Genomic DNA, 25,933 nt, shown 5'->3' on the forward strand with positions numbered 1-25,933 from the left:
CAATGTTTCCTGAAGTGATTGGCAAACTCCTTCTATACAGCAGTTCAAACTTTTCTGCATTTGAAGGAAATTTGTACACAAATGTTGACTGGGAATAATACTGTGAAAGGAATTTGGATTGGGGGTTGGCAGGAGAAATGCATGGTGTAAATTGATGGGCATTTAAACAGCAAATGTTAGTTTGACCAGTTAACAGAAGAGGATAGTTAGTATTTAGCCAAGGAAAAATTTTGTTACTCACCACAGCAACAAATCAGAGGCTAGATTTATAAGATTAGTGCTTGGACTGAGCTGTGTAGTTTTGTGTAATGTACATATAAATGCTTCTCCGTGGATTGCCACCTTGTTGTGGTGGAGAAGCTTGTGTGGTCCTGAGATCCCGAGAGTGATGGTTCCTGGAGCTGTGCTCCTGGTAGAGTCACCCATAGCGGTAAGGTCAAAGGTAAGGTCTCTGACAAAGGACAATCCAACCAAGTTTTCAACAGTGGGACAGGCAAGTAAAGTTACTCTGAACTCAACGGCTGTGAAGCCAGACGAAGGCTGCAACAAATCCAACGTCTTCAATCATCGTGATTTTTCATGCCATTGGTTGATTTGTGCTACTTGGAGTGCAACATCAAGTACAAGTTAAACAAATACACGTCCAGGCATCTTCACTCTGGACCCACAGAACGAAAGCCATAATCCATAAGTTTTGCCAGCTCAGGTTTCCTTAATTTGCCAAATTATTAAAGAATTACAGCTTAATGCTTTATTTGCATCTTGATTTTACTGTTGACTGGAGAATGATCAAATTGAATTGATTTTATTTTCACTCTGTTTAATCTTCAAAGTGCAACAGAAATAGAAAAAAAAAGTTTTGCTCAAATTGGGTTTTCATCGCTCCCAATGCAATCAGTCAGCACAAATCTTAGTTAACTCTTCATTAGGTAGCAGTTACCTGGAAGAGCTTGTACTGCTGTCATACATGAAGCAATCTCGTAGAGTCTCCATCCAACAAAAGGATGTATCAGGTATTTATACATTTAAGCATGGTAGGAAAAAAAAGTTACATCAGTCATAAACTCAAGTGATCTAAAATTATAGCATACTCAAAGTAAAGCATTACATGTAGGACAAGCAGCCTTCCTCCCTTCTTCCCCCTCCCCAAGCCTGCAGTCTGCAGTCTCATAGATTATACATCAAATATGAAAAACATGCTGTTAGAACAAAGGGATAATCTACTATATTCCAACTCAGCAAAAACACCAGGACCCCTATCTCTTCTAATATTCCTGCACTCTGCTTTGACTCCCTCCTCTGTCCTCACTGGACTGGATGCAAGAGGCACTAAAACACAGTACTGCTTTTAACCTTTCACCTCTTCCATAGACACTGAATTCCAATAAGCTTCTAAAGGTTTGAATATTTTAAGGGTTTTATACATTATTATTTCATAGGTCAGGCAAGTATCTGGGCAAAGAGAAACAGTTAAAACGGTCAGGGTGCTGTCATCAGAAAAGAAAAGCAAGTTGGTTTATATGCACGGCCTTGGTAAAATGTTTCCCTTTCTCAGTTCTAATGCAGAGGCCCAGAATCGATATGTCGACAGTTTATTCCACAGGTGCTGTCTGATATCCTGAGTGTTTCCAGTATTTTATGGAGCACCAACTTATTAAGCAGTACAAAATAAAAGCTTGTACTGGGATCCCATGCCAATTTGGGTTTATTTTGCTGCAGAAAGTTTCTAATTCTGAATGTGATTTGGATTTTGATGCTTATTCTATAAAATACATCATTATTTTAAATTGGATCTGGCATGAGGTAAATCCATTGTATGTTCATTTTTCCTGTTGTGGAAACAGGAATTTTACCAAATTGGTATAATTGAAGTGAGTTTGTATTCAACTGAGAGATAATGTATTAATTCTGATATGAATTTGTCACCCAAACCTCTAATTCTCTGGAATCAGTCATGTGAGGTAAACGAAGGAGAGAAACTGTTTTGTGTGTGCAGTTTTGCATTTAATCCCTCTGTAACCACTCCAATTAAATAGCAGTAGATATCTGGAAGTGAAAGTGTGAGTGAATATTTTCTTTGATTTTTTTTTTTTGTTCATTGATGTAATCTGTTTGCAATTCCTTTTCATATAAAAATGCCCCCTGTAGTCCTCAAAAGGCCCTCTCTTCATGATGCTTTAAAAAATCTCTTTGTTGGTGCTTTGGCTGATAACTGTAGAGCTTGGCTAGTGTTTGATCTTTTTAAAAAAAAAAAAAAGATCTGCTGCAATGCTTGGCAACCAAAATACTCTGGAGGTGTTCTCTTCGAAGTGTGGAAAGTATTTTTGTATTGAGTAGTTTTGAAAGTTTGTGTGTAATCAATCACTGCTGCAAGAGGTGATGTTCAAAATTATCGAATTTTCCCCAAACAGTATCTTTACTTCCTAGCTTAGTGCAAGTCTTTAGAACTGTCCATGCAGTTATCATTATTGTAGCAAGAGCTAAATTTAAATGTCAAAAATAAATATGGGGAAAGGCAAGTAATTGTACCAAATTAGATGGGTTTCATGTTAAAATTGGCCTCTTAGGACAGCTATTTGTTGGGATTCTGTGTAAAACTGCACCTCTGTCAGCTTATTTGTAAGTATATTTTGTTAAGTGTAAATCTGGCACAATTACAGAACTACTAGAAATATTGCATTGGGTGATGCAAGATGTAAAAGCTCTAACCTTGAACTGTAGATATTGGCAACTTTGGAACGTAGCTTTGAATTGTGGCAGGTTTAGAAGTGTGAGATACAAAATAAAAAGCATCAGTGATAGGTTATTTTTACTCTTGTATACTTTGGAAATACATATATTATGACATATATTTAACCATTCAATTTTTAAACGCTAATTTTTTTTTCTGTCCTGAATCTCCCAAATGATCAGTGTTTGGGCTTGGTGCTCAGGTATTCCCCAGGCACTTCATGTTTGTTTACACCTGTTAAACAATTTGATGTTTGTTGAAGGGAGGAAAAGAGTATGGTAGAGATGGATCTTAGAAACATAGAAACCTAGAACATATTTGTTAGCAAACTGAGCATTTTCGGACATTGGCAGCAAGAGGGGACCAAGGAGTGATTCTCCTCTTCAGACCAGTTTCCATGAATATAGTGCATGTAACCGAAGGTTTTTTAATGTTTCTAAGTGATTATTTAACAGGCCATTTCAGCATACGAGCCCGTGCTACCCAATTGACCTAGAACCCTGGTAAGTTTTTTTTAGAAGTTTGTTTTTTTCTATAAATATACGTATTAAAATTTTCCATTTTCAAAATATATGGATATAAATATAACTTCTTACAAAACACCAACCCCTTCCCTCCCATCCCCTTCACAGTATAAATCTGTACACTGTCAGGGGTTACAGTTGTGTTTTTTTAAAAGAAAGTCTTCATTGGGAAGGTCATATTTTTATAATAACACATTTTAAAAATTGTATTTGAGCCCCTATGTAATCCAAATATGGTTGCCATATTTTTATAAATGTCATATTTGTTCTTTAGATTGTATGTAATTTTTTTCCATAGGTATACAACTGTTCATCTTGACAGTCCATCTTGCTATCTTTAGAGGGGAGTCAAATTTCCAAGTAATCGCAATACATTTCTTAGCCACAGTTAAGCTATTTTAACAAATGGAATTTGTTTAATTTATTACTTATTTCAATAAAGTTGCCTAAAAGATCAAGTTCTGGGTCATCTGCGAAGGCCACCCCTGTTATCCTTGTTATATTTCAGTAATATCCTGCCATAAAGATCTTAACCTTCACATGACCACATAGCATGCACAAGTGTTCCTATTTCTATTCCACATCTACATCTCCAATATTTCTGATTTTGATTACCCCGGTATGTTTTTGAATGGTGGGAGGAAACCAGAGCCTTCGGAGGAAACCCTTGCAGACATGGGGAGAATGTACAAACTCCCAAAGCGTGGGATTTGAACCCAAATCCTGGTCTTTGGTGCTGTAACAGTTTTGCGCTAACAGCTATGTTAATTGATTTTAAAAGCCTTTTGGAAAATTTCAAGTGCAATTCTCTGCATTTTAAATGTAAAGGATAGTGATGTCTGAATGATCTTGTGGAACTTACAAAGGGATGTGATGCTATCAAGCAAGTCTTGAAAATTTATAAAGATTGATGAAAATTTTAATATGTATATATAATAGACCTGGGATAAATTAGACTTTTAGTAAGTTGGATGAGTTAGAAAAAAAACCACGGTCAACATTGGGAAATTAAATCTGGAGGTAACTGAGACATAATCAAGGTTATTGAGGTGGACATTCTAGAATAGATTGATGGTTAAGTGAATAAGGGATCTGCAGAAAAAGTTCAGTTGTGTTGGAATATATCTGATGCTTGGTATGGGCATGATGGTTTTATTACTAAATCTGAGCTGGAAACTCTCCATCCTTGGTTAGCACTTGGTAAATCTGAAAGTCCAGCTGTGTTTCTGCATTTAGGTTCTACAAAGTCAAATAAAAAGATGGTGATTTGTAACCTAGATCATGTTAATTTTTGTAAAATCTTCTGATGGTCTATAGTTTCAGAACTTGGAGCCTGTGAACCTCTTCCAAGCTATTCTAACCAGTTGCTTGCATGCAGGATATTTTGGTAGTGACCTCCGTCATGCTTCTTGGTATAAACTAATATCTAGCCATTGATCTTCAAATGCTTTGTAGATTACTTTGGCACTCATGAGGGGGGCATGGCAAGATGGTGTAGAGTCTAGACGTGCAATCTCGTCCTCTCTGGCCAGACTTTTAAATACCTGTTTTTTAACCTTTTGTTTTCAAGTTTAAACTTTTAAAATTTTAAAGTATTAAGGAATTATTATGGCCACTAATGGTAAAAAGACTAAACTTCAAGTTCATAAGAAGTTACATTTTCCAAGTGCTGAAGATTTGGGGCCAAGACGACTTGATCCAGCCCCAGGCTCAATCTCTTCATTGTCTAAACCCCAAAGATTGCCTGTGGGGGCTGAAAAAAAAACCTATTACTCCCCAAATGAAGGATGGCTCTGGAATTGCCCGTTCTCTGGAAGAAGGTGCATGTTCCCAAGAAGTGGACTCCGATTTGGAAAGCCTTTCGATTTCAACGGAGGGAGCAGACAGGAAAACGACTTCATTGTTGGAAATGCATCAGGTAGCATTTCAATCTGAAGAAATTGTTTTTCTTCGTGAATTGATAAAAAAATGAGATGCGGGGGGAGACCAGCGGCAACACCCTGAGGAAGTCAGGATGCCGTCGCTGGGAGTCCAGACCCACAGTAAAACTTTTAAAATGCCTTCTGTTGAGTGGCAGCAGGAGCTGCAGTTACCTTGTTCTGCCGTGATGTCAGAGAGAGCAGAGCTGAGCTTTACTGAATCACAGTGTATGCAATTAAATGCTATCAAGCTGTTATAAAACCTTTGTTGACATCTCAGATGAATGAAATGGTTCAAGTGAATGCTGGTATAAGTTCAGAATTAAATATGGTTAAGACACGTGTGGATGCATCTTATGAAGAATTTTTTAAAATTCAGACTGCTTTTTTGGACTGTAAACAACAAGTGACTTCTAACACAGAAAAAGTGTTGAAGGTGGAAAAATCAATCATAGAACTAGGAGAACGTGAGAAGAAGCTAGAAAGAAAAATAGATTAAAAATAGATTATTTGGAGAATCAAAGCAGAAGGAATAATGTGAAAATTGTTGGTTTGCCAGAAGGCATAGAAGGACAAGATCCTCTTTGTTTCTTTAAAGATTGGATTCCGCAAGTATTAGGGTAAGAATTTTTCTCTGGGGGATTGGTACTGGAAAGAGTCCATAGAGCTTTAAGAACAACATCCTCAGCTGGTCAACCACCGAGACCAGTAATAATTCGATGTTTGAGTTATTTGGATATAGAAGCAATACTTCGACTTGGAGTACAAAATGCGAGACAACGACAAACCCCATTTTTGATTCAGAATAGCAGAGTTTTTTTTATCCTGATCTGAGTCCAGAGGTCATTCAACGTCGACGTCGATTCAATCCAGTTAAAGAAGTTTTATGGCATAAAGGTTATAAGTCTACTTTTTGTTACCCTGCAGTGTTGAAGGTGTTTTATGGAGTCTATCAATTTCGGTTTTTTGAAACTGATCGTGAAGCAATGATTTTTGCTGATTCATTGCCAGATAAAAGAGGACAAAGACATAGTCCACCATTATCTCCTAAAGAAAAATCTAGTTGCTCTAGAAATGGAAGAAATGGGAAAAACGGGAATGGAAAGGGTCTACCTCCTTCTGAAATGGGATTTTCAAGATTGGAATCTTCAGGATGAAAAGAAGAAATTTCTTATTCTATTTTTTCTTTTGTTATTATGATATTTTGATGTTATTGATTGTTTGGCTGGGGAGGGAGAGATTTGCACTAAGTTTTTTACTCGTCATCAGCCACTGGTGGTTGGCCCACACCCAATTTTTGTTTAGGAGATTACTACCTTTTGGTAGTTTTGGGGGGGGGGGGGGGATTTTCTTTTTTTTTAGTTTTTAATTTGTGATTTTTTTTTATTGGAGGGCCTATATGCGTTGATTTGATTTTTTATATAAAGATATTATTGGTATTTAGTAATAATAGTAGATATGTCAAAGTTGAGGTTTGCTACTTTTAATGTTCGAGGATTAAACAGTCCGATTAAATGTAAGTGAGTCTTGGTGTATATTAAGAAAATGAAAATTGATTTTGCCTTTTTACAAGAAACACATTTGAATGTGAAGGAAAGCGTGAAATTAAAAAGGGACTGGGTTGGGCATGTATATTCTTCATTTAATTCTAGAGCTAAAGTTGTAGCAATTTTGATACATAAAAATGTATCTTTTGAATTACAATCAATGGAGGAAAAGGGAGGATGTATTCTTAAATTGAATTGTAAGATTTTTAGTGAATTTTGGACTTTACTTAATATTTATGCCCCAAATGCAGATGATGAAATATTTATTTCAGATGCATTTTTATGTTTGGGTCAGGCTAATGATAATATTTTAGTTGGTGGTGATTTTAATTGTGTTTTGGAACCTTTATTAGATAAATCTCTGAAGAAAGTTTAAAAAATCTAAGATGGCAATTCAGGTGCAAGTGTTGATGAAAGATCTTAATTTAGTCGATATTTGGAGACGTCTTAATCCGACTGAGAAAGATGTTTCCTTTTATTCATCTAGACATGAATCGTTTTCAAGGATTGACTTCTTTTTAGTATCGGCACATTTACAAGGGAAAATACAACGAGCAGAATATAAAAGTAGGGTGATTTCAGATAATTCTCTGTTATATTTTACATATGAAACTTCTGAGAAAATTCAAATAGCTTATCGTTGGAGATTTAATACAATGTTGTTAAAAAATATGGAATTAGAGAAACAGAATTAGAGATACAGATCAATGAGTTAGAAAAGGAATTTCAGAAAGATGCTACAGAAGATCAGAAAATAGAATTATCTAGGCTGAAATTGAAATATAATACTTTGCAATCTTATCAATTTGAATGTGTGATTAATAGGACTAAACAACGGTATTACGAATGGGGAGAGAAAGTATTGGCGTGACAATTAAAGGAAGAACAGATATCGAGGACTATTAATGCCGTTAGACGGAATTCTCATTACTTATAAACTTCGTGAGATTAATGATGAATTTTATTCATTTTATAAAAAGTTATATACATCTGAAGGAAAACAGATCGATTGATTTATTAAACAAAAATCACAGTTGAATTTACCGATATTAGAGGATGGAAATATACAGGAGTTAGAAGAACCATTTACTGATTCGGAAATTAAAATGGCTATGCTGGAAATGCCGAACGGTAAATCGCCTGGTGATGATGGATTTTCGGTTGAATTTTATAAAATTGTTAATGATGATTTATCTACATTGTTTGGGGATGTATTATGTCAAGTTGGAGAACATTATGAATTATGAGTCTTGTTCTACAGTAATTCCTAAAAAAGATTGAGATCCTTTGAAAGTATCTTCATATAGACCAATTTTGTTGTTAAATGTAGATTATAAAATAATAGCTAAAATATTAGCAAATAGATTGGCTAAATTTTTACCAAAATTGATTCATATTGATCAAACAGGTTTTATAAAGAATAGATATGCTTCAGATAACATTTTGCACGTGATTAGTTTGATTAATAGATTTCGACAATCTTTAGATCACCCGATGGTGATATCCTTAGATGCAGAAAAAGCATTTAATAGAGTTGAATGGAATTTTTTTTAAAGTTTGGGAGAAATTTAAGTTTGGTCCTTCTTTTATTGGTTGGATTAGAGCTCTATATAGTAAACCGGTAGCTAGAGTATTGATGAATGGTTAGAAATCGGAATCTTTTAAGTTAACTTGATCAACTCATCAAGGTTGTCCTTTATCACCAGCTTTATTTGCGTTAGTGATTGAACCTTTAGCACAGTTGATAACACAAAATACACAGATACAAGGTATGAAAGTTTTGGATGAGGAGTATAAAATTAATTTATTTGCTGATGTATTGGTGTATTTAATAAACCCAGCTCAGTCACTTTTGCACTTGAAGGAATGTTTAATACAATATGGATGTCTTTCTGGATATAAAGTTAATTGGGGAAAAAAGTGAAATATTACCGGTAAGTGAAGGAGATTATTCAGTTTATAAGAATATTATTAATTTGAAGTGGATGATCGAATTAAATATCTGGGTATAATTTTGAATGTTAATTATCAATCTTTATATAAATTAAATTATGCTCCGTTAATGAAAAAAATTAAAACTGATTTGATTAAATTTAATGGGAAGGATAAATACCATTAAGATGAATATCTTTCCGCGTTATCAATATTTGTTTCAATGTATTCCGTATTTACTTGATAAAATTTTTTTTGAGATTTAAATAAAATGGTTAGGGAGTTTTTATGGAGGGGTAAATTTTCAAGAGTAGCTTTGAATAAATTAATGGAAATATGAGTTAGGGGGACTACGTTTACCACATTTTCAAAATTATTATGAGGCAGACCAACTTAAATTTATTAGTTCATTGATGGATTTGGTACGGCCTCCAAGTTGGGCTAAAATTGAGATGGCAAGTATTTCTGAATTTGAAATGCATCAATTTTCGTTTAGGTGGAATATAAATTTGTTACAACAATATAATGTGCCTATACTAAAACATCTAATGAAGTTATGGATAAAGAAAAATAAAATGATAGGCTCTAGGGGTAAATTCTTGGCTTTGACTCCGTTGTATAATAATCAACTTATTTCTTTTTCAATACATAATCAAAGTTTATTGCATTGGAGATTTAAAGGTGTGAAAAATTTGGGAGATTGTTTTAGAGGGTAAGTTTTTATCTTTTAATCAGATGAGGGAAGATTTTGGAATTGATAAGAATTCTTTATTATCAAATTCGATCTTTGGTAAAATGTATGTTTGGTAGAGATATGATTTTACCTAAAATGATGAAATTTGAGACTTCTATTATGAAGGTACCAGAGAAGGGTTATATTTTATTTATGTATCAAATATTACAGGATGGTATGGATAAAAGGGGTTGGGATAGATCTAAAAGTAAATGGGAAGCGGATATTGGTTAACAGTAATCTAATTTAAACTTTAATGAGTAGTTTACTTACCCATATAATTTAACAATCAACATAATCAGCACGAGGCATTCCATGGAGGTGTGAATCCATGACTGGGAGTGTAGTATCAAATCAGAATGTATTGACATGAACATGTCACAAAGTTTGTTGTTTTGTAGTGGCATTATAGTTCAAATATTGCTATAAATTTACATAAAAAAAAATTGTGCAAAATGAGGAAAAGTAAAGTGGTGTTTGTGGTTAATTGTCAGTCCAGAAATCTGATGGTCGAGGGGAAGAAGCTGACTTTGCGCTGCTGGTGATTCATCTACAGGCTCTTGTATTTCCTGATAGGAGCAGTGTGAAGAGGGTTTTGCTTGGGTGGTGAGGGTCCTTGAGGATAGAGGCAGCTTACTAAAGACACTGCCTCTTGTAGATCCCTGATGGAGTGGAGACTGGCGCCTAATGTGTGCTGGCTGAGTTTGCAACTCGTTTTTTTGCTGTCCTGTGTATTGGCCCCTTCAGACCAGACAGTGATGCAACCAGTCAGAATACTCTCTATGGTACACCTGTACAAATTTGCAAGAATCCTTGGTGACTTTTCAAATCTCAAACTTCTCATTAAGTATAGCTGCTGGCAAGCCGCTTTTGTGATTGCATCAACTGCCCCAGGATAGTTTTTCAGAGATGTTGACACATAGGAATGTGAAGTTCTTGATCCTCTCCACTGCTGACCTCTTGATTGAGAATTGATTCATGTTCTCCTGATTTTTCTCCTCCTGAAGTCTGTCATCAACTTGTTGGTTTTACTAAGGTTGTTGTGACACCACTGAGTTAGCTGATTTATCTCCCTCCTGAACCCTTGCTCATTGCCGTCTGTGATTCTGCCGACGACCATGGTGTCATTGGTAAATTTGTAGTTGGTATTTCAATTGTGCATCACCACACAATCATGGGTGAAGAGTGAGTAGAGCAGTGGCTAAACTGCCCTGTTGATAATTTGAAAGAAATATCATTTTCTGTGAGACTGGCTGTGGTTAAGTACTTTGGCAGCAATCGGAACGGAAAATGTTGAAAATACTCAGCAGGTTAGGCAAAGTGTGAAGAGAAGCAGAATTAAAGTTTCAACTCTGTGACCTTTCGTTGTGGGGTGGGGGGGGGGAGGGAGAGAATTAGAAACCTTTCTATCAAATTGTAGAGAAATGGGAGAGGTGAAAGAACAGCAGATGTCTGCAGTAAGTAGGGTGGGGACAACTGAGACAAAAGGGGTGGAGGCTTAGCAAAAAAGAGGGGTGTTTTTTAGTTGTATCTAATATCTGGAGAGAATGGACGTGAATGGAAGGGGTCACTAAAATTAGAACTGGAACAGAGAAACAGAATATGACTGGAGATCTGAAATGAAAGAATATGGGCCAACTCTGACAAACTGGAAAGGATGATCATCTGAAATTGTTGAATTGTGGGCTGCAGCATGTCTAGTTGGAAGGCAAAATGCTACTTTTAAAGCTTTAAGATTAATGGAAGAAGCCAAATGTAGAACAGAAAATTTAAGTGGCGAATAAGTCAAAGCGAAGGGTCATATTTGAGGACTGAACAGAGGTGTTGTGCAAAGCATTTACCCAGCCTGAGATTGGCTTCTGCACTGAGCACTAACTCCTCTATTTTAAATTTATTGTTTTGAAGTTTTTGATCTACATTTCCTGAAATTTGTTTTCAATTTAGACATGGAATATGGTAACGAGCCCTTCTGGCCCACAAGCCAAATACCCCAATTAGCCTTCTACTCCCGCACATCTTAAAGGGTGGGAAGAAACCAAAGCATCCAGAGAAAACCCACATAAGACACAGGGAGAATGTACAAACTCCTACAGACAGCGTCAGATTCAAACTTGGGTTGCTAACTGTGCTGCCCACCTTTTTGGTCTTGTTTTTGCTATGATTTACAGATTTAGCTTATTCTAGTTGCTCCTGAAGTCTTTCCCCCAGCTGTCTGTGTCTCTCTTCCCTTTCCCTGTCTCCTTTCACAGAGCTAAAATTAATTCTCACCACCTCTTATCCACTTAGCCTTTGATTCTTGACTCTTCCCCCTACCATTTTTCTGCCTTTATTCAAATTCCTTTTTTAGCTTGTACCTTGAAGGGCTCAAGCCTGAAACATCAGTAATATACCTTTTCCTCTTATGGATGTTGAGAGACCGGCTGAGTTCCTTCTGTGTGTTTTGACTACAATCACAGTGTCTGCAGACTTCCGTGTTTCACTAGTTGACGATGCTGCCTTTTCCCTATTTATGCTCGCAGTGGTCTAATAGCTGCCTCCCTTTAGTTTATTTCAGAGAAAGGAATAAATATGTCAGTTCGCAAAGTTAAATATTTATCTGCTTATAAAAGTGACTATTTTGCATTTAGTTTGTGTGTGTGGTCTTGTTTATAATTTGTCTTGATCAAATATGACTGTTAGAGGGTTGCCGCAGAGTGAATAGCAAGCAAAACAGTTTGCCTCCCTAAGAGTGCACTCTTCAGTTAAAAAAGTCTATGCTTTCTAGAAGAGGGAAATTAATTGAAATCCCACCAGCAAGAGCTATAATTAAACTGCTTAGATGTATGGAAGATCTTTTCATTATTCTTTGAAGCTTTGACAGCATTGAGTTTCTGTGACAAATCAACTGTTGTAATGGATGAAATGTAATAAATTAATGTAGCCTAGATAATTATAAAAAAAACCTTATCAAGAAAGCAGTATAGTGATCTGAGTGTTGAAATTGCCTATCCTTTTGAAGGTGGTTGTGAGCAGCTTTCCTGAAGGTAGTTCCTTGGCAGGAAGTTCTAGATTGGGCACATTGGCAATGATGAGCCATTGAAATAGTTATCAGTTTGTTGTATCGCTTGGAAGGTAATCTGCAGGTGTTCCCATACACCCATTGTCCTTGCGTTCTCTTGGTTTGAAAATTATGGTGATGGCACAATTGAGAATGGATGTGTCTGGAGTCTCATATTGGTCAGATCAAGGGTCAAATTTCTCTCCTGACCCTGTTAATTAATTGGATTTTTAAACCGCATTTCTGTAGATTTCTGCCATTATTATTGGCAAAGCTAAAATGTGCCAATGAGTAATTCTTTTCAAACAATGTTATTTAAGTGAATGTTTGCATTTTCTGGTTAGGGTTTTGGATTTCTGGTTGATTGCTTTGTAAATTGAGAAACATCGGAGATTGACGCACAAACAGGGTGGTGATAAACTAGCTTGTGGTCGGCCAATGATGCAGAATTTCAAACCAAAATGTGTTTTTTAATGCTTCCTTAGACTGCCTAAAGAAATCTCTTGGTGCCTGCCACATTGACCACCGCCAGTGGGCTGATAACGCCTCAAACCGTGCATCTTGGCGCCTCACAGTTTGGCGGGCAGCAACCTCCTTTGAAGAAGACCGCAGAGCCCACCTCACTGACAAAAGGCAAAGGAGGAAAAACCCAACACCTAACCCCAACCAACCAATTTTCCCTTGCAACCGCTGCAATCGTGTCTGCCTGTCCCGCATCGGACTTGTGAGCCACAAACGAGCCTGCAGCTGACGTGGACTTTTTACCCCCTCCATAAATCTTCGTCCGCGAAGCCAAGCCAAAGAAGAAGGAGATGCTGCTTGATCAGCTGAGTTCTTCCAACATTTTTAGTTCCAAGTTCCAGCAAGTGCTGTTTTTTTTTGTCTTAACAGTTAAACCTTGCATTGAATAAATGTGAATTGGGAATCTGCTTTCCTTCCCTCTGCACTGGTTTCTGATCTAACAATTCCAATAAAATTGAGGAATGTTTTTTTAAATGTTGGTGATGTTAATAAGTGATCAGATACAGTGATAAATATGTCTTGATCTTGATGTTCCTTGTCTAATGTTGGGGAACTTTGCGGAACTCTGTGCTTTGTAACTTACCAAACTTTGTGGCTCAGAATAGTTAGCTCGGTACAAACAGTAAACCACCTCTGGATTGTATATAGCTGAATCTCGTCTTTATTGACCCTATTAATTTTGGAATATTTTAATTGAATCTTTTCACTGTTGCATACATCAGTGGCCTCTATTTTTAAAGGTTTTTTTGATGGGGGTTCTGCAGCCCACAGAAAGTCATCAGCACCATTTTAGAAATTTTACTGGTGCCCAAGAAGAGCGTAACCTGCCTTAACAACTATCGACCATTAACACTTAATTCAACAGAGATTAAATGTTAAAAGGCTGATGATGAAGCATATCAGTTTCTGACTGAACAGTGACATGGATCCATTCCAGTTTGCCTATTGTAGAAACAGGTCTATGGGGCGGATGCCATTTCACTGGCTCTACACAAAGCCCTGGAACACCTGGACAGCAAAGATGCATACATCAGGATGCTCTTTATTGACTACAGTTTGGCATTTAACACCATCATCTCCTCAAAACTGATCAGCAAACTCCAAGACTTGGGAGTTAACACCCCACAGTGTAATGGGATCATGGATTTTCTCATCTCCAGACCACAATCAGTTAAGATTGGTAAGAACTTCTCCACAATCTCCATTAGTACTGGAGCACTAGAGGGCTGTGTTTATAATCCCCTGCTCCACTCACTTTACACTTATAACTGTAGCTCAGTACAGCAATAACCCCATCTACAAATCTGCTGCTGATACCACGGTCGTGGGTTGTCTCAAGGATGGGGATGGGTCAGCAGACAGGAGGGAGATTGACAACTTGGCTGAATGGAGCCCCAACAACAACCTCATACTCAATGTCACCAAAACTAGGAGCTGATTGTTGACTTCAGGAAAGGAAAGCCAGAGGTATACAATCCAGTGGTCATTGGGGGATCAGGGGTGGAGAGGGTGAGCACATTTAAGTTCTTGGGAGACACCATCTCATAGGATCTTTCCTGGACCTAACACACCAATAACATAATGAAGAAAGCACGTCAGCGCCTCTGCTTCTTCAGGAGTTTGCAGAGGTTTGGTATAGCACCAGAAACCCTGGCAAATTTCTACAGATGTGTTGAAAAGTGTGCCTATTGTATCATGCTCTGGTATGGGAACATCAATACCTCTGAGCATAAAGCCCTGCAAAAGGTAGTGGACACAGCCCAGGCCATCACAGGCAATGCCGTCCCTATTATTGAGTACATATGCTACTGCCGGATGGCAGCAGGAATCATCAAAGACCCACACCAACCAGCTCATGCTCTGTTCTCGCTGCTGCCATCAGGAAAGAGGTATTGGTGCCACAAGACTCGCACCCCCAGGTTCAGGAACAGCTGCTCCCCGCCACCATCAGACTCCTCAACAAACTTAATCAGGGACTCATTTAAGGACTCTGACTGTGCAATACAGAAAGAACTAAAAGAAAATCAATAAAGTGCCCAAGTCAGTTTGTTTATATTCATTATGTTTACAGTTTTTTAACTTGTTTACATGTTTATGGTGCGTAGAGTATTTTGCACTACCAATTAGTGGTATTTCTGCCATGCCCGCAGGAAAAAGTATCTCGGGTTTGTATATGATGTCGTGTATGTACTCTGACAATAAATCTGACATCTATTTCTGATATTTTAATTAAGGTACCTTTCATATAGTGTACAATTTGGGAATTTATCTTTAAATTTTGGAGCAATATCATCATGGATGCTGCCCCTGATGCTGATTTGAGGCCAATTTCAAACAGAGCCCATCTACTGTGCTCTAGCGATAATAGACTTTGCAGTTGTATGCAGTGCAGAGGATGAATATGAGTGTGTTGCCTTACTCGCATGGTTCTTCATGAAGTAGGTTGTTTGAAATCTTGTTTTGGTCTAATACTGACGACTTTTGTAGATGATATCCATTCTGTTGTCTTAAGTTCTTCATAAGAGCAAAACATCCTGCCAAAATGTTTCTATCTCTGAGACATCTTATTGCGTACGTTATAACAAACCACTCGTAACTTTTGTACATCCTTTAAATGAGAGGCCACTCTAGACCGATATAAACAAGGTGCTTTGAGGGACAGAATATGATGATCAAATAAAGTGGTTGTTTATGACATAGTATGCATAGTGTGCCAGTCCGGGCACAGGGAGAGCAGCAGCGGCCCCGGCCCCGGTCCGGGCGAAGGGTAGACGGCGGCGGCCCCGATCCGGGCAGGAGCAAGGGGGAGACGGCGGCCCCAGTCCGGGCACAGGGAGAGCAGCAGCGGCCCCGGCCCCGGTCCGGGCGAAGGGTAGACGGCGGCGGCCCCGGTCCGGGCGAAGGGTAGACGGCGGCGGCCCCGATCCGGGCAGGAGCAAGGGGGAGGCGGCGGCCCCAGTCCGGGCACAGGGAGAGCAGCAGCGGCCCCGGCCCCGGTCCGGGCGAAGGGTAGACGGCGGCGGCCCCGATACGGGCAGGAGCAAGGGGGAGACGGCGGCCTCGGTCGAGTGAGGCAGGCGGAGGCCCCGGTCCGGACAGGGAGTGGGAGGCGGCGGCCCCAGTCCAGGCACAGGGAGAGCAGCAGCGGCCCCGGCCCCGGTCCGGGCGAAGGGTAGACGGCGGCGGCCCCGATACGGGCAGGAGCAAGGGGGAGACGGCGGCCCCGGCCTCGGTCGAGTGAGGCAGGCGGAGGCCCCGGTCCGGGCAGGGAGTGGGAGGCGGTGGCCCCAGTCCAGCCTCGGCCCGGGTCCGGGCAGTATGGACCGACCTAGGAGGGGAGGCAGGCCCCTCCAGCCCGGGTAAGAAACCTGCATAGGAGAAGGCCACTCCGATATAAAACCTACGACCCAAGGACCTCGCTGCCACGTCCCAGCTTGCTTGGCCACGGCACACGAACCATGGGTGTAAAGGGTGGGGCCAGTACTGCACGCACTGCACTCCACCTAAAAGCTCCTTTGCGCAGGCCCGAGGACAGGTCCACGTCCTCCCCCTCCACGTCCTCCCCCTCCACGTCCTCCCCCTCCACGTCCTCCCCCTCCACGTCCTCCCCCTCCACGTCCTCCCCCTCCACGTCCTCCCCCTCCACGTCCTCCCCCTCCACGTCCTCCCCCTCCACGTCCTCCCCCTCAAAAGATGCTCACAAACTCAAGCTAGCATGCTGGAACATCAGAACCATGCAAGACAAGACTGACAGCCACCGACCTGAACGTCGGTCTGCCCTCATTGCACATGAACTCCTCAGACTTGACATCGACATAGCCGCTCTCAGTGAAGTCCGCCTGGCAGATGTAGGCAGCCTCCAAGAACGCGGCGCGGGCTACACACTCTACTGGTCTGGCAAGCCTTCGGATGAACGACGCCTATCTGGTGTAGGCTTCATGGTCAAGAGCTTCATTGCCTCCAAACTCGAAAACCTTCCGACAGGCCTCTCGGACCGAATCATGTCCATGCGACTCCCACTTCAAAACAAGCGTCACATCACCCTCATCAGTGTCTATGCTCCAACCCTCCAGGCGGAACCAGCAGAAAAGAACAAGTTCTACACCGACCTGCGCAACCTCATCCAACGTACCCCTACAGCCGACAAGGTTGTCATCCTGGGCGACTTCAACGCTCGTGTCGGCAAAGACTCAGAAACCTGGCCAGGAATCCTGGGCAAGCATGGCGTCGGCAAGTGCAACGACAATGGGCGCCTCCTGTTGGAGCTCTGCGCAGAACAGCGGCTTGTCATTACAAACACCCTTTTTCAGCAGAGGGACAGCCTTAAGACCACCTGGATGCATCCCCGATCCAAACACTGGCACCTCCTGGACTACATCCTGGTGCGAGAAAGTGACAAACAAGATGTGCTCCACACCAGGGTCATGCCTAGCGCGGAATGCCACACTGACCACCGGCTGGTTCGCTGCAAGCTCAACCTTCACTTCAAGCCAAAGCCCAGGAACAATAAAGCCCCCAGAAAGAGGTTCAATGTTGGAAAACTGCAGTCAGACGAAGCGAGAGGAAACTTCCAGGCAAACCTCAAAGCAAAGCTCGACGTTGCAACCCGCCTCACGGACCCGTCCCCTGAAACCCTCTGGGATCAGTTGAAGGCTACCATACTGCAATCCACTGAAGAGGTACTGGGCTTCTCCTCCAGGATAAACAAGGACTGGTTTGATGAAAACAGCCAGGAAATCCAGGAGCTGCTGGCAAAGAAGCGAGCTGCCCACCAGGCTCACCTTACAAAGCCGTCCTGTCCAGAGAAGAAACAAGCCTTCCGTCGCGCATGCAGCCATCTTCAGCGCAAACTCCGGGAGATCCAAAATGAGTGGTGGACTAGCCTCGCCAAACGAACACAGCTCAGCGCGGACATTGGCGACTTCAGGGGTTTCTACGAGGCTCTAAAGGCTGTGTACGGCCCCTCACCCCAAGTCCAAAGCCCGCTGCGCAGCTCAGACGGCAAAGTCCTCCTCAGCGACAAGATCTCCATCCTCAACCGATGGTCAGAACACTTCCAATCTCTTTTCAGTACCAACCGCTCAGTCCAAGATTCCGCCCTGCTCCAGCTCCCTCAACAGCCCCTAAGGCTAGAGCTGGATGAGGTTCCCACCCTGGATGAGACATATAAGGCAATCGAACAACTGAAAAGTGGCAAAGCAGCAGGTATGGATGGAATCCCCCCAGAAGTCTGGAAGGCTGGCGGCAAAACTCTGCATGCCAAACTGCATGAGTTTTTCAAGCTTTGTTGGGACCAAGGTAAACTGCCTCAGGATCTTCGTGATGCCACCATCATCACCCTGTACAAAAACAAAGGCGAGAAATCAGACTGCTCAAACTACAGGGGAATCACGTTGCTCTCCATTGCAGGCAAAATCTTCGCTAGGATTCTACTAAATAGAATAATACCTAGTGTCGCTGAGAATATTCTCCCAGAATCACAGTGCGGCTTTCGCGCAAACAGAGGAACCACTGACATGGTCTTTGCCCTCAGACAGCTCCAAGAAAAGTGCAGAGAACAAAACAAAGGACTCTACATCACCTTTGTTGACCTCACCAAAGCCTTCGACACCGTGAGCAGGAAAGGGCTTTGGCAAATACTAGAGCGCATCGGATGTCCCCCAAAGTTCCTCAACATGATTATCCAACTGCATGAAAACCAACAAGGTCGGGTCAGATACAGCAATGAGCTCTCTGAACCCTTCTCCATTAACAATGGCGTGAAGCAAGGCTGTGTTCTCGCACCAACCCTCTTTTCAATCTTCTTCAGCATGATGCTGAACCAAGCCATGAAAGACCCCAACAATGAAGACGCTGTTTACATCCGGTACCGCACGGATGGCAGTCTCTTCAATCTGAGGCGCCTGCAAGCTCACACCAAGACACAAGAGAAACTTGTCCGTGAACTACTCTTTGCAGATGATGCCGCTTTAGTTGCCCATTCAGAGCCAGCTCTTCAGCGCTTGACGTCCTGCTTTGCGGAAACTGCCAAAATGTTTGGCCTGGAAGTCAGCCTGAAGAAAACTGAGGTCCTCCATCAGCCAGCTCCCCACCATGACTACCAGCCCCCCCACATCTCCATCGGGCACACAAAACTCAAAACGGTCAACCAGTTTACCTATCTCGGCTGCACCATTTCATCAGATGCAAGGATCGACAATGAGATAGACAACAGACTCGCCAAGGCAAATAGCGCCTTTGGAAGACTACACAAAAGAGTCTGGAAAAACAACCAACTGAAAAACCTCACAAAGATAAGCGTATACAGAGCCGTTGTCATACCCACACTCCTGTTCGGCTCCGAATCATGGGTCCTCTACCGGCACCACCTACGGCTCCTAGAACGCTTCCACCAGCGTTGTCTCCGCTCCATCCTCAACATCCATTGGAGCGCTCACACCCCTAACGTCGAGGTACTCGAGATGGCAGAGGTCGACAGCATCGAGTCCACGCTGCTGAAGATCCAGCTGCGCTGGATGGGTCACGTCTCCAGAATGGAGGACCATCGCCTTCCCAAGATCGTATTATATGGCGAGCTCTCCACTGGCCACCGTGACAGAGGTGCACCAAAGAAAAGGTACAAGGACTGCCTAAAGAAATCTCTTGGTGCCTGCCACATTGACCACCGCCAGTGGGCTGATAACGCCTCAAACCGTGCATCTTGGCGCCTCACAGTTTGGCGGGCAGCAGCCTCCTTTGAAGAAGACCGCAGAGCCCACCTCACTGACAAAAGGCAAAGGAGGAAAAACCCAACACCCAACCCCAACCAACCAATTTTCCCTTGCAACCGCTGCAATCGTGTCTGCCTGTCCCGCATCGGACTGGTCAGCCACAAACGAGCCTGCAGCTGACGTGGACTTTTTTACCCCCTCCATAAATCTTCGTCCGCGAAGCCAAGCCAAAGAGTATGCAGATTTGCCTAATAATTGAGGGGCAATCTTTCCTGGACTCAACACTAATGGCATCACGAAGAAAACACTTCAGTGCCTTTACTTCCTCAAGAATTTGTGAAGATTTGGTATGACACCTGAAACCCTGACAAATTTCTACAGAAGTGTGGTGGAAAGAGTGCTGACCAGCTGCATCACGGTTTGGTATGGGGACACCAATACCCCTGGGCGTAAAGCCTCTAAAAGGTAGTGGGCACAGCCCAGGACATCAGGTGAAACCCTCCCCAATATCGAGAACATCTGCAGGGAACGCTGCCATCAGAGAGTAGCAGCAATTGTCAAGGACCCACACCACCCTGCACACGCTCTGTTCTTGCTGCGACCATCAGGAATCACCCCACCAGGTTCAGGAACAGCTGCTACCCCTCCACCATCAGACTCCTCAACAACATACTCAATCAGAACTCATTTAAGGATTCTTCTGCACTTTATTGATTTTTGTGTACAAGACTTGCACATAGTTTGTTATAACATATACTGCAAGATGTGTCAGTAGCCCCTTTCACAATTGCAAGTGATCCCAGGAATTAACCACCAATCGGTTAGTGTGAAAGCAAAATCAGCTCATTGCTGGCATCAGATGACATCATCTCACACCGGGCATTGACAGCCTCAACCCAGAGTACAATTCCTGGCATCTACAGACACCAGCATTGCAATCAGGCAAGTGTGAAATGGGCAATTGCATTGTGGGTTTGAAATAACCCTGAGTGAGTGTAAAAACTTGAAGGAAGAAAAAATTTAAAAGGAAGGTATAAACTTTGTCGTGGGTAAGTTGCAGCAGGGGTGGGGTGGGGGGGGAGAGAAAGAGAGCAAACAATTTTTAAACAGTGTGGGAAAGTTGGTAGCTATAGTGCACAATTTATAAAGACCGTGGAGAAAAAGCAATGGTGGACCTGACTTCCCAGAATGCCATGTGGCAGAAAAATGCCTCCATGAATGCTCCATGCATACAGTCCTCTCTCTGCCACATAGAATTCTTGGAGGCCAGGTCCGCCATTGCTTTTCTCCCCATGGTATTGATAAATTGTACGCGATAATACTACCAACTTTCGCATGCTATATAAATTAAGCGCTACAGCATAACCAACTTCCCCACCGTGTTTAAAAAGAAAATTGTCCGCTATTCCTATTTATTCCTAGCACTTTCCCAAGGCCTCTTATAATTCAGTTAGCATAAAATCTCTACCCCCAAATACATTTTGTCCTCAATGAATTTCTATTGAACTGGTGGAACTGCTGCTTTGTCTGCACAACTTGATCTTCCTTGAAAGGTGAAACTGCAAATAATACCACAATTTACAATGAAAAAAAATTGTCTACTTCTAACATTTATTGAACCACAAGAACATTTCTATCTGACTGTCAGGGTTAGAGATGTTCAATTTCTCAATTCATATTTGCATCTTGTTATTTTCATAGAAGTTACCACCAAAAATAGTACATCTTTAATGACGACCAAAGTTCAACACACAGAATGATTGAATGTCTGCCTGCCATTATAAACCTGTCCGGTCCCCTCTCGGGTTCTAATCCTCTGAAGAAAATTATCCAAATTTGTCCAACCTCTTTAGCTCATCTAATTGGGGCAGCATCCTTATAAATCTCTTCTGTACCCTTTCCAAAGCCTCCGCATCCTTTCTGTCATCAGACGACCAGAATGGCACACAACACTCTAAGCGCGACCAAATCAAAGGTGCACATCACTGCAACGCTTCTTCATTGTACTCCATACCTGGCCAATTGAAACTAAGCAAGCCAGCTGCTTTGTTGACTACCTGGGCTATTTGCTTGACCATTTTCTAAGAGCTATGGACTGAGAACCCTCCTCCCCCCCCCCCCCCAAGTTCCCCTGACACATAAATACTGTTACCATGCCACGATGGGGACCGGGGTTCAAATTCCTCTGTCTGTAAGGAATTGGTACATTTTCCCAATGTTTGTGTGGGTTTTACCCGGGCTCTTTGGTTTCCTCCCACCATTCGAAACATACAGGAGACGTAGGTTAATTGGGCGGCACAGGCTCATGGGCCGAAATGGCCTGTTACTGTGCTGTATGTTTAAATTTGAAATAAAATTTTACAGCAGCTTCTCCAGCACTTTTATGTTACTTTGCAACAAGGACAGGATTCCTCTTGTCCTCTCTGACCACCAGCCTCCGCATCCAACATATTAACCTCTGCATTTTCCGCCAAATATGTTGTACCACAACCAGACATATCATCACATATCCTTCCCTCTCTGCTTTTCAAGGAGACAAGGACTCCCTCCAGGACTAATTCGTCCCACAAAATGCTCCCTTAGTACCTACCACTGTGACTGCAGGAAATGCTTCACTTGCACCCACACCTCCTAGTTCTAAACATACCAGGGGTTATAGGTCAGTTGGATATAATTGGGCGGCACAGGTTCATGGGCTGAAATGGCCTGTTACCATGCTGTATGTCTAAATTTTTTAATTCACAAAAATTTAAATTTTCCAAGGCAGCAGGAATTTTTGATGCCCAATAGAGGGGAGGGGTTATATGTGAACCACATTCACAACCCTTCGTTTCAGCAGTATATTTGGCTATATCTTCCTTAACAACTCACCTATCTACATTTTAATTGAAGTATGTATCACAAATAACAAGGGTCCCAGTACCAGTGGAACATCACTGGTCACAGATCTTTTGCAGAATAACACTCTTCCACCACTACCTTCTGTCTTCTGTGGATAAGCCCATTTGGAATCAAACTTTTAATTCACCTTTATCTCAAAATACCCAAGAACATCAGCATTCAAAGTTCAAATTTTTTGTCAGAGAACATGCATGGCATCATATACATCCCTGGGATTCTTTTTTTCTGTGGGCCTGGCAGGATTTCCACTATGGTTGAGCAAAACAAAACTACTCAAGAAAAGATATGTATGCAAAAGAGAGAAATGTAAACAAGAAGGCAGTGCAAACAAACTGCAATACAGAAAATAAATATTCAGTAATAAATGTATAAAGAGTCCTTAAATGAATCTGACTTTGTTGTTTAGGAGTCTGATGGTAGAGGGTTAGCAGCTGTTCTTGAGTGAAACATGAAACTCTGCAGTCCCTGTGATTGTAGTAAAAACACACCGAAAATACTGGAGGAACTCGGCCAGTCTTTCAATATCCATAGGAGACAAAAACCTGCTGGTGCGAGTCTTGTGGCACCTATACCTCTTTCCTGATGGTAGCAGTGAGAACAGAGAGTGTGCTGGGTGGTTTGGATCCTGATAATTGCTGCTGCTCTCTGACTGTAGTGTTCCCTATAGATGTTCTCAATGGTGTGGAGGGTTTTATCTATGATGTCCTGGCCATTACCTTTTGCAGGACATTTTGGTCAGAGATATTGGTGTACCCATATCAGACTCTGATGTAGCTGGTCAGCACACTTAGCATTCTAAATTTGTAGAAGTTTGCCAAAGTTTTCGATGTCATGCAAAACGGTTGTTGCTAACTTGTTTTCTTTAGGATGACATTAATGTTTTGCATCCAGGAAGGTCCTTTGAGGTAGTGACTCCCAAGAATTTACATTTTCTCACCCTTTCCACCTCTGATAAGCCCAATGATCACTGGGTTGTTGTGAGTGAGGAAACCGGTTTGGTAGGTCTCAAAGGCAAGGACTTTGAACACAGTTTTGATGTAGGGAAGGATTTTATTTACAGAAGGCAACTGATGGCAGGCGTGCGCAGGCAGGCACTGACACTGAACTGGTACATACAATGATCAGGGAAATATCACTACTATCCCCCACCACCCCTCAACTCCATGCAGGCACAGCTCTATGCTACAAAGGACACTAGTTAAACACTCCCAACCCTTTTAACAGTGCACATCTTACCAACAGTTTCTCCAGTGCCCTTCCACATTTCTAGGCCTGGAGTAAAGCAGGGTGGTCCCAAGCTGGCAGAGAGGGAGAACAAAGAACACAGGGCACCTTTATAGGGCTAGAGGGACAAGCCCACATCATTTACTGGGGGCCAATAGCTCAGTGGCAGGAGGGTTAATCTAATTACAACAGCCAATGGCCCAAGGCCAAGTACAGGCAAGCTGGAGAGTGGAGTCCAGGTAATTTACATGTGACCAACAGCAAGGTGTGCACTAATGGATGGGGCGGAACCAAACCTTGATTGGCAGCTGGTGTGTCCTCTGGCTACTTGGGGGCAGTGCTATCACATGACAGCTGCAACCCTCCCAATACAGTTGTACACCTGGTTTTCCCTTCCTGGTCCACAGTCATCTCCTTGGTTTTGGTGACATTGAGTGTGAGATTGTTAGTGCACCAATCAGCCAAGTTTTCAATCTCCCTCCTGTACCTTGTTTTACTGAGTAGAGCAGGGGGCTAAGAACACAGCCCTGTGGATCTCCAGTACTGATGGAGATTGTGGAGGAGATGTTCTTACCAATTCTCACTGATTCTCACTTGATATTTTTCTAATAGTGCTGTGAATCTTACCTACACAAGTTTTTATATTTGTTTAGTTTAATGGAGATTACTTACATGGTATAATTTTTTTTAAAGCTTTGCCCCTCTGCAATTTTTTGCAATGTAGTGCAGATCTCGAGACTAGCATTCAATTTATGCCCAGCTGAAACTGACAATTGCTGTACTAACACAATCAATTGGTTCACAGCATGATTAACCTTACCGTTGTTCACAAATGAGGGGAAAGCGTTGGGGTCATTAGGTGTACTTTTAGTGCATTGTGATCAATTTATTGGAAAATCTAATATTCCTTCCCTTCATCCCCTCCCTTTTCATCTACTGCCTAAAGTTTCCACTTTCATTTTCAGATTACCCAATAGCTTTATTTATCTGTATTGTCAGTATTTAAAAAAAAAAATGCTTTTCGATGAACTAGTATTTCACATTGTTTTTGCAGCTCAGCGCATGACAACGTGAATAAAGTTCGTGTGGCTATCAAAAAGATCAGTCCTTTCGAGCATCAGACATACTGCCAGCGGACCTTGCGTGAGATTAAAATCCTGCTGCGCTTCAAACATGAGAACATCATCGGCATCAATGACATCATTCGATCCCCCACCATTGACCAAATGAAAGATGTGTATCCTGGTTTTAAAATTTGTATTTACTCAAGGTATAAATCAAGGGAACAGCAAGGCAATAGTTAAATTGTATACTGAGCTAGTCATCAAAGTCTGGAGTAACAACTTGGATACACAAGTTCAAATCCAGTAATGGTACCTGTGGTATTTAATTGAATTAGCTAAACTTAGAATTTGTGCGGAAATTATTAAATTGGGCGATGGTAACATGAAGTTGCCAGATTGTCATAAACTGGCATTGAATCACTCAAGGAAGGAATTGTCACCTGGTCATCAGAGCAGGGAACTCTTAACTATTCTTGTTGCAAAGCTCAGGAGGAGAGATCGAGAAGCCTATGGGAATAATTGTTGGGAGTTTAGAAGGGTAAGGAGGGATCTTCTGGAAGCATGTGAAATTATGAAAGGACTAGATAAGATGGAAACAGGGAGGTTGTTTCCATTGGCAGGTGAGGCTTGAAGATTTGAGGGACTAGATATTAGATAAAGATGAAGAATAACAGCTTCTCTCAGATTGTATTGAATCTATGGAATTCCTGTCTAATAAAAGCAGTGGAGGCTGCTTTATTAAATGTATTTAAGAGATTTTTTTTGAATAGGGGAATTGATGGTTATGGGAACAGATGGGTGAGTGGAGTTGAGACCGTGGCCAGATGAGCCAGGATCTTACTAAATTGTGGGCTGGGCTCAACAAGACTGAATAAAGTAGTGGAGGCTGTTTTATTAAATGCATAACAGAATTTAATTCCATGGGTCCTTCTGGTCACTTCCATTAAATTGACAAGGAATGCTATCATCCACAGATTTTCCTGCTAGCTATGCACCATGCATTACTACAGTATTGTTTCTTTGCAGGATAAACGTACAGAAATTCTCTGTTCACAGCTCTTTTACAGAAGGACTATAATGATTAAAAGA

General features: G+C 41.6%; 1 protein-coding gene across 3 annotated transcripts in view; it reads left to right on the top strand.

Moving 5' to 3' along the window:
- The window catches only part of mapk1 (mitogen-activated protein kinase 1), a 91,829-nt gene that overhangs the window by 19,124 nt on the left and 46,772 nt on the right, over positions 1–25,933 (top strand). Inside the window, exons 1-2 of one of the 3 annotated variants that reach the window (XM_069933667.1) lie at positions 13,031–13,285; positions 24,835–25,017. In XM_069933667.1, coding sequence (XP_069789768.1) covers positions 13,236–13,285; positions 24,835–25,017 — 233 coding nt within the window. In that variant the 5' untranslated portion in view covers positions 13,031–13,235. Of the gene's footprint in view, positions 1–13,030; positions 13,286–24,834; positions 25,018–25,933 lie in introns of those variants that run through there. The other 2 variants (XM_069933668.1, XM_069933666.1) reach the window with 2 other exon arrangements.

The sequence above is a fragment of the Narcine bancroftii genome, chromosome 4 (genome assembly GCF_036971445.1).
Source record: "Narcine bancroftii isolate sNarBan1 chromosome 4, sNarBan1.hap1, whole genome shotgun sequence".
Taxonomy (NCBI): Eukaryota; Metazoa; Chordata; class Chondrichthyes; order Torpediniformes; family Narcinidae; genus Narcine; species Narcine bancroftii.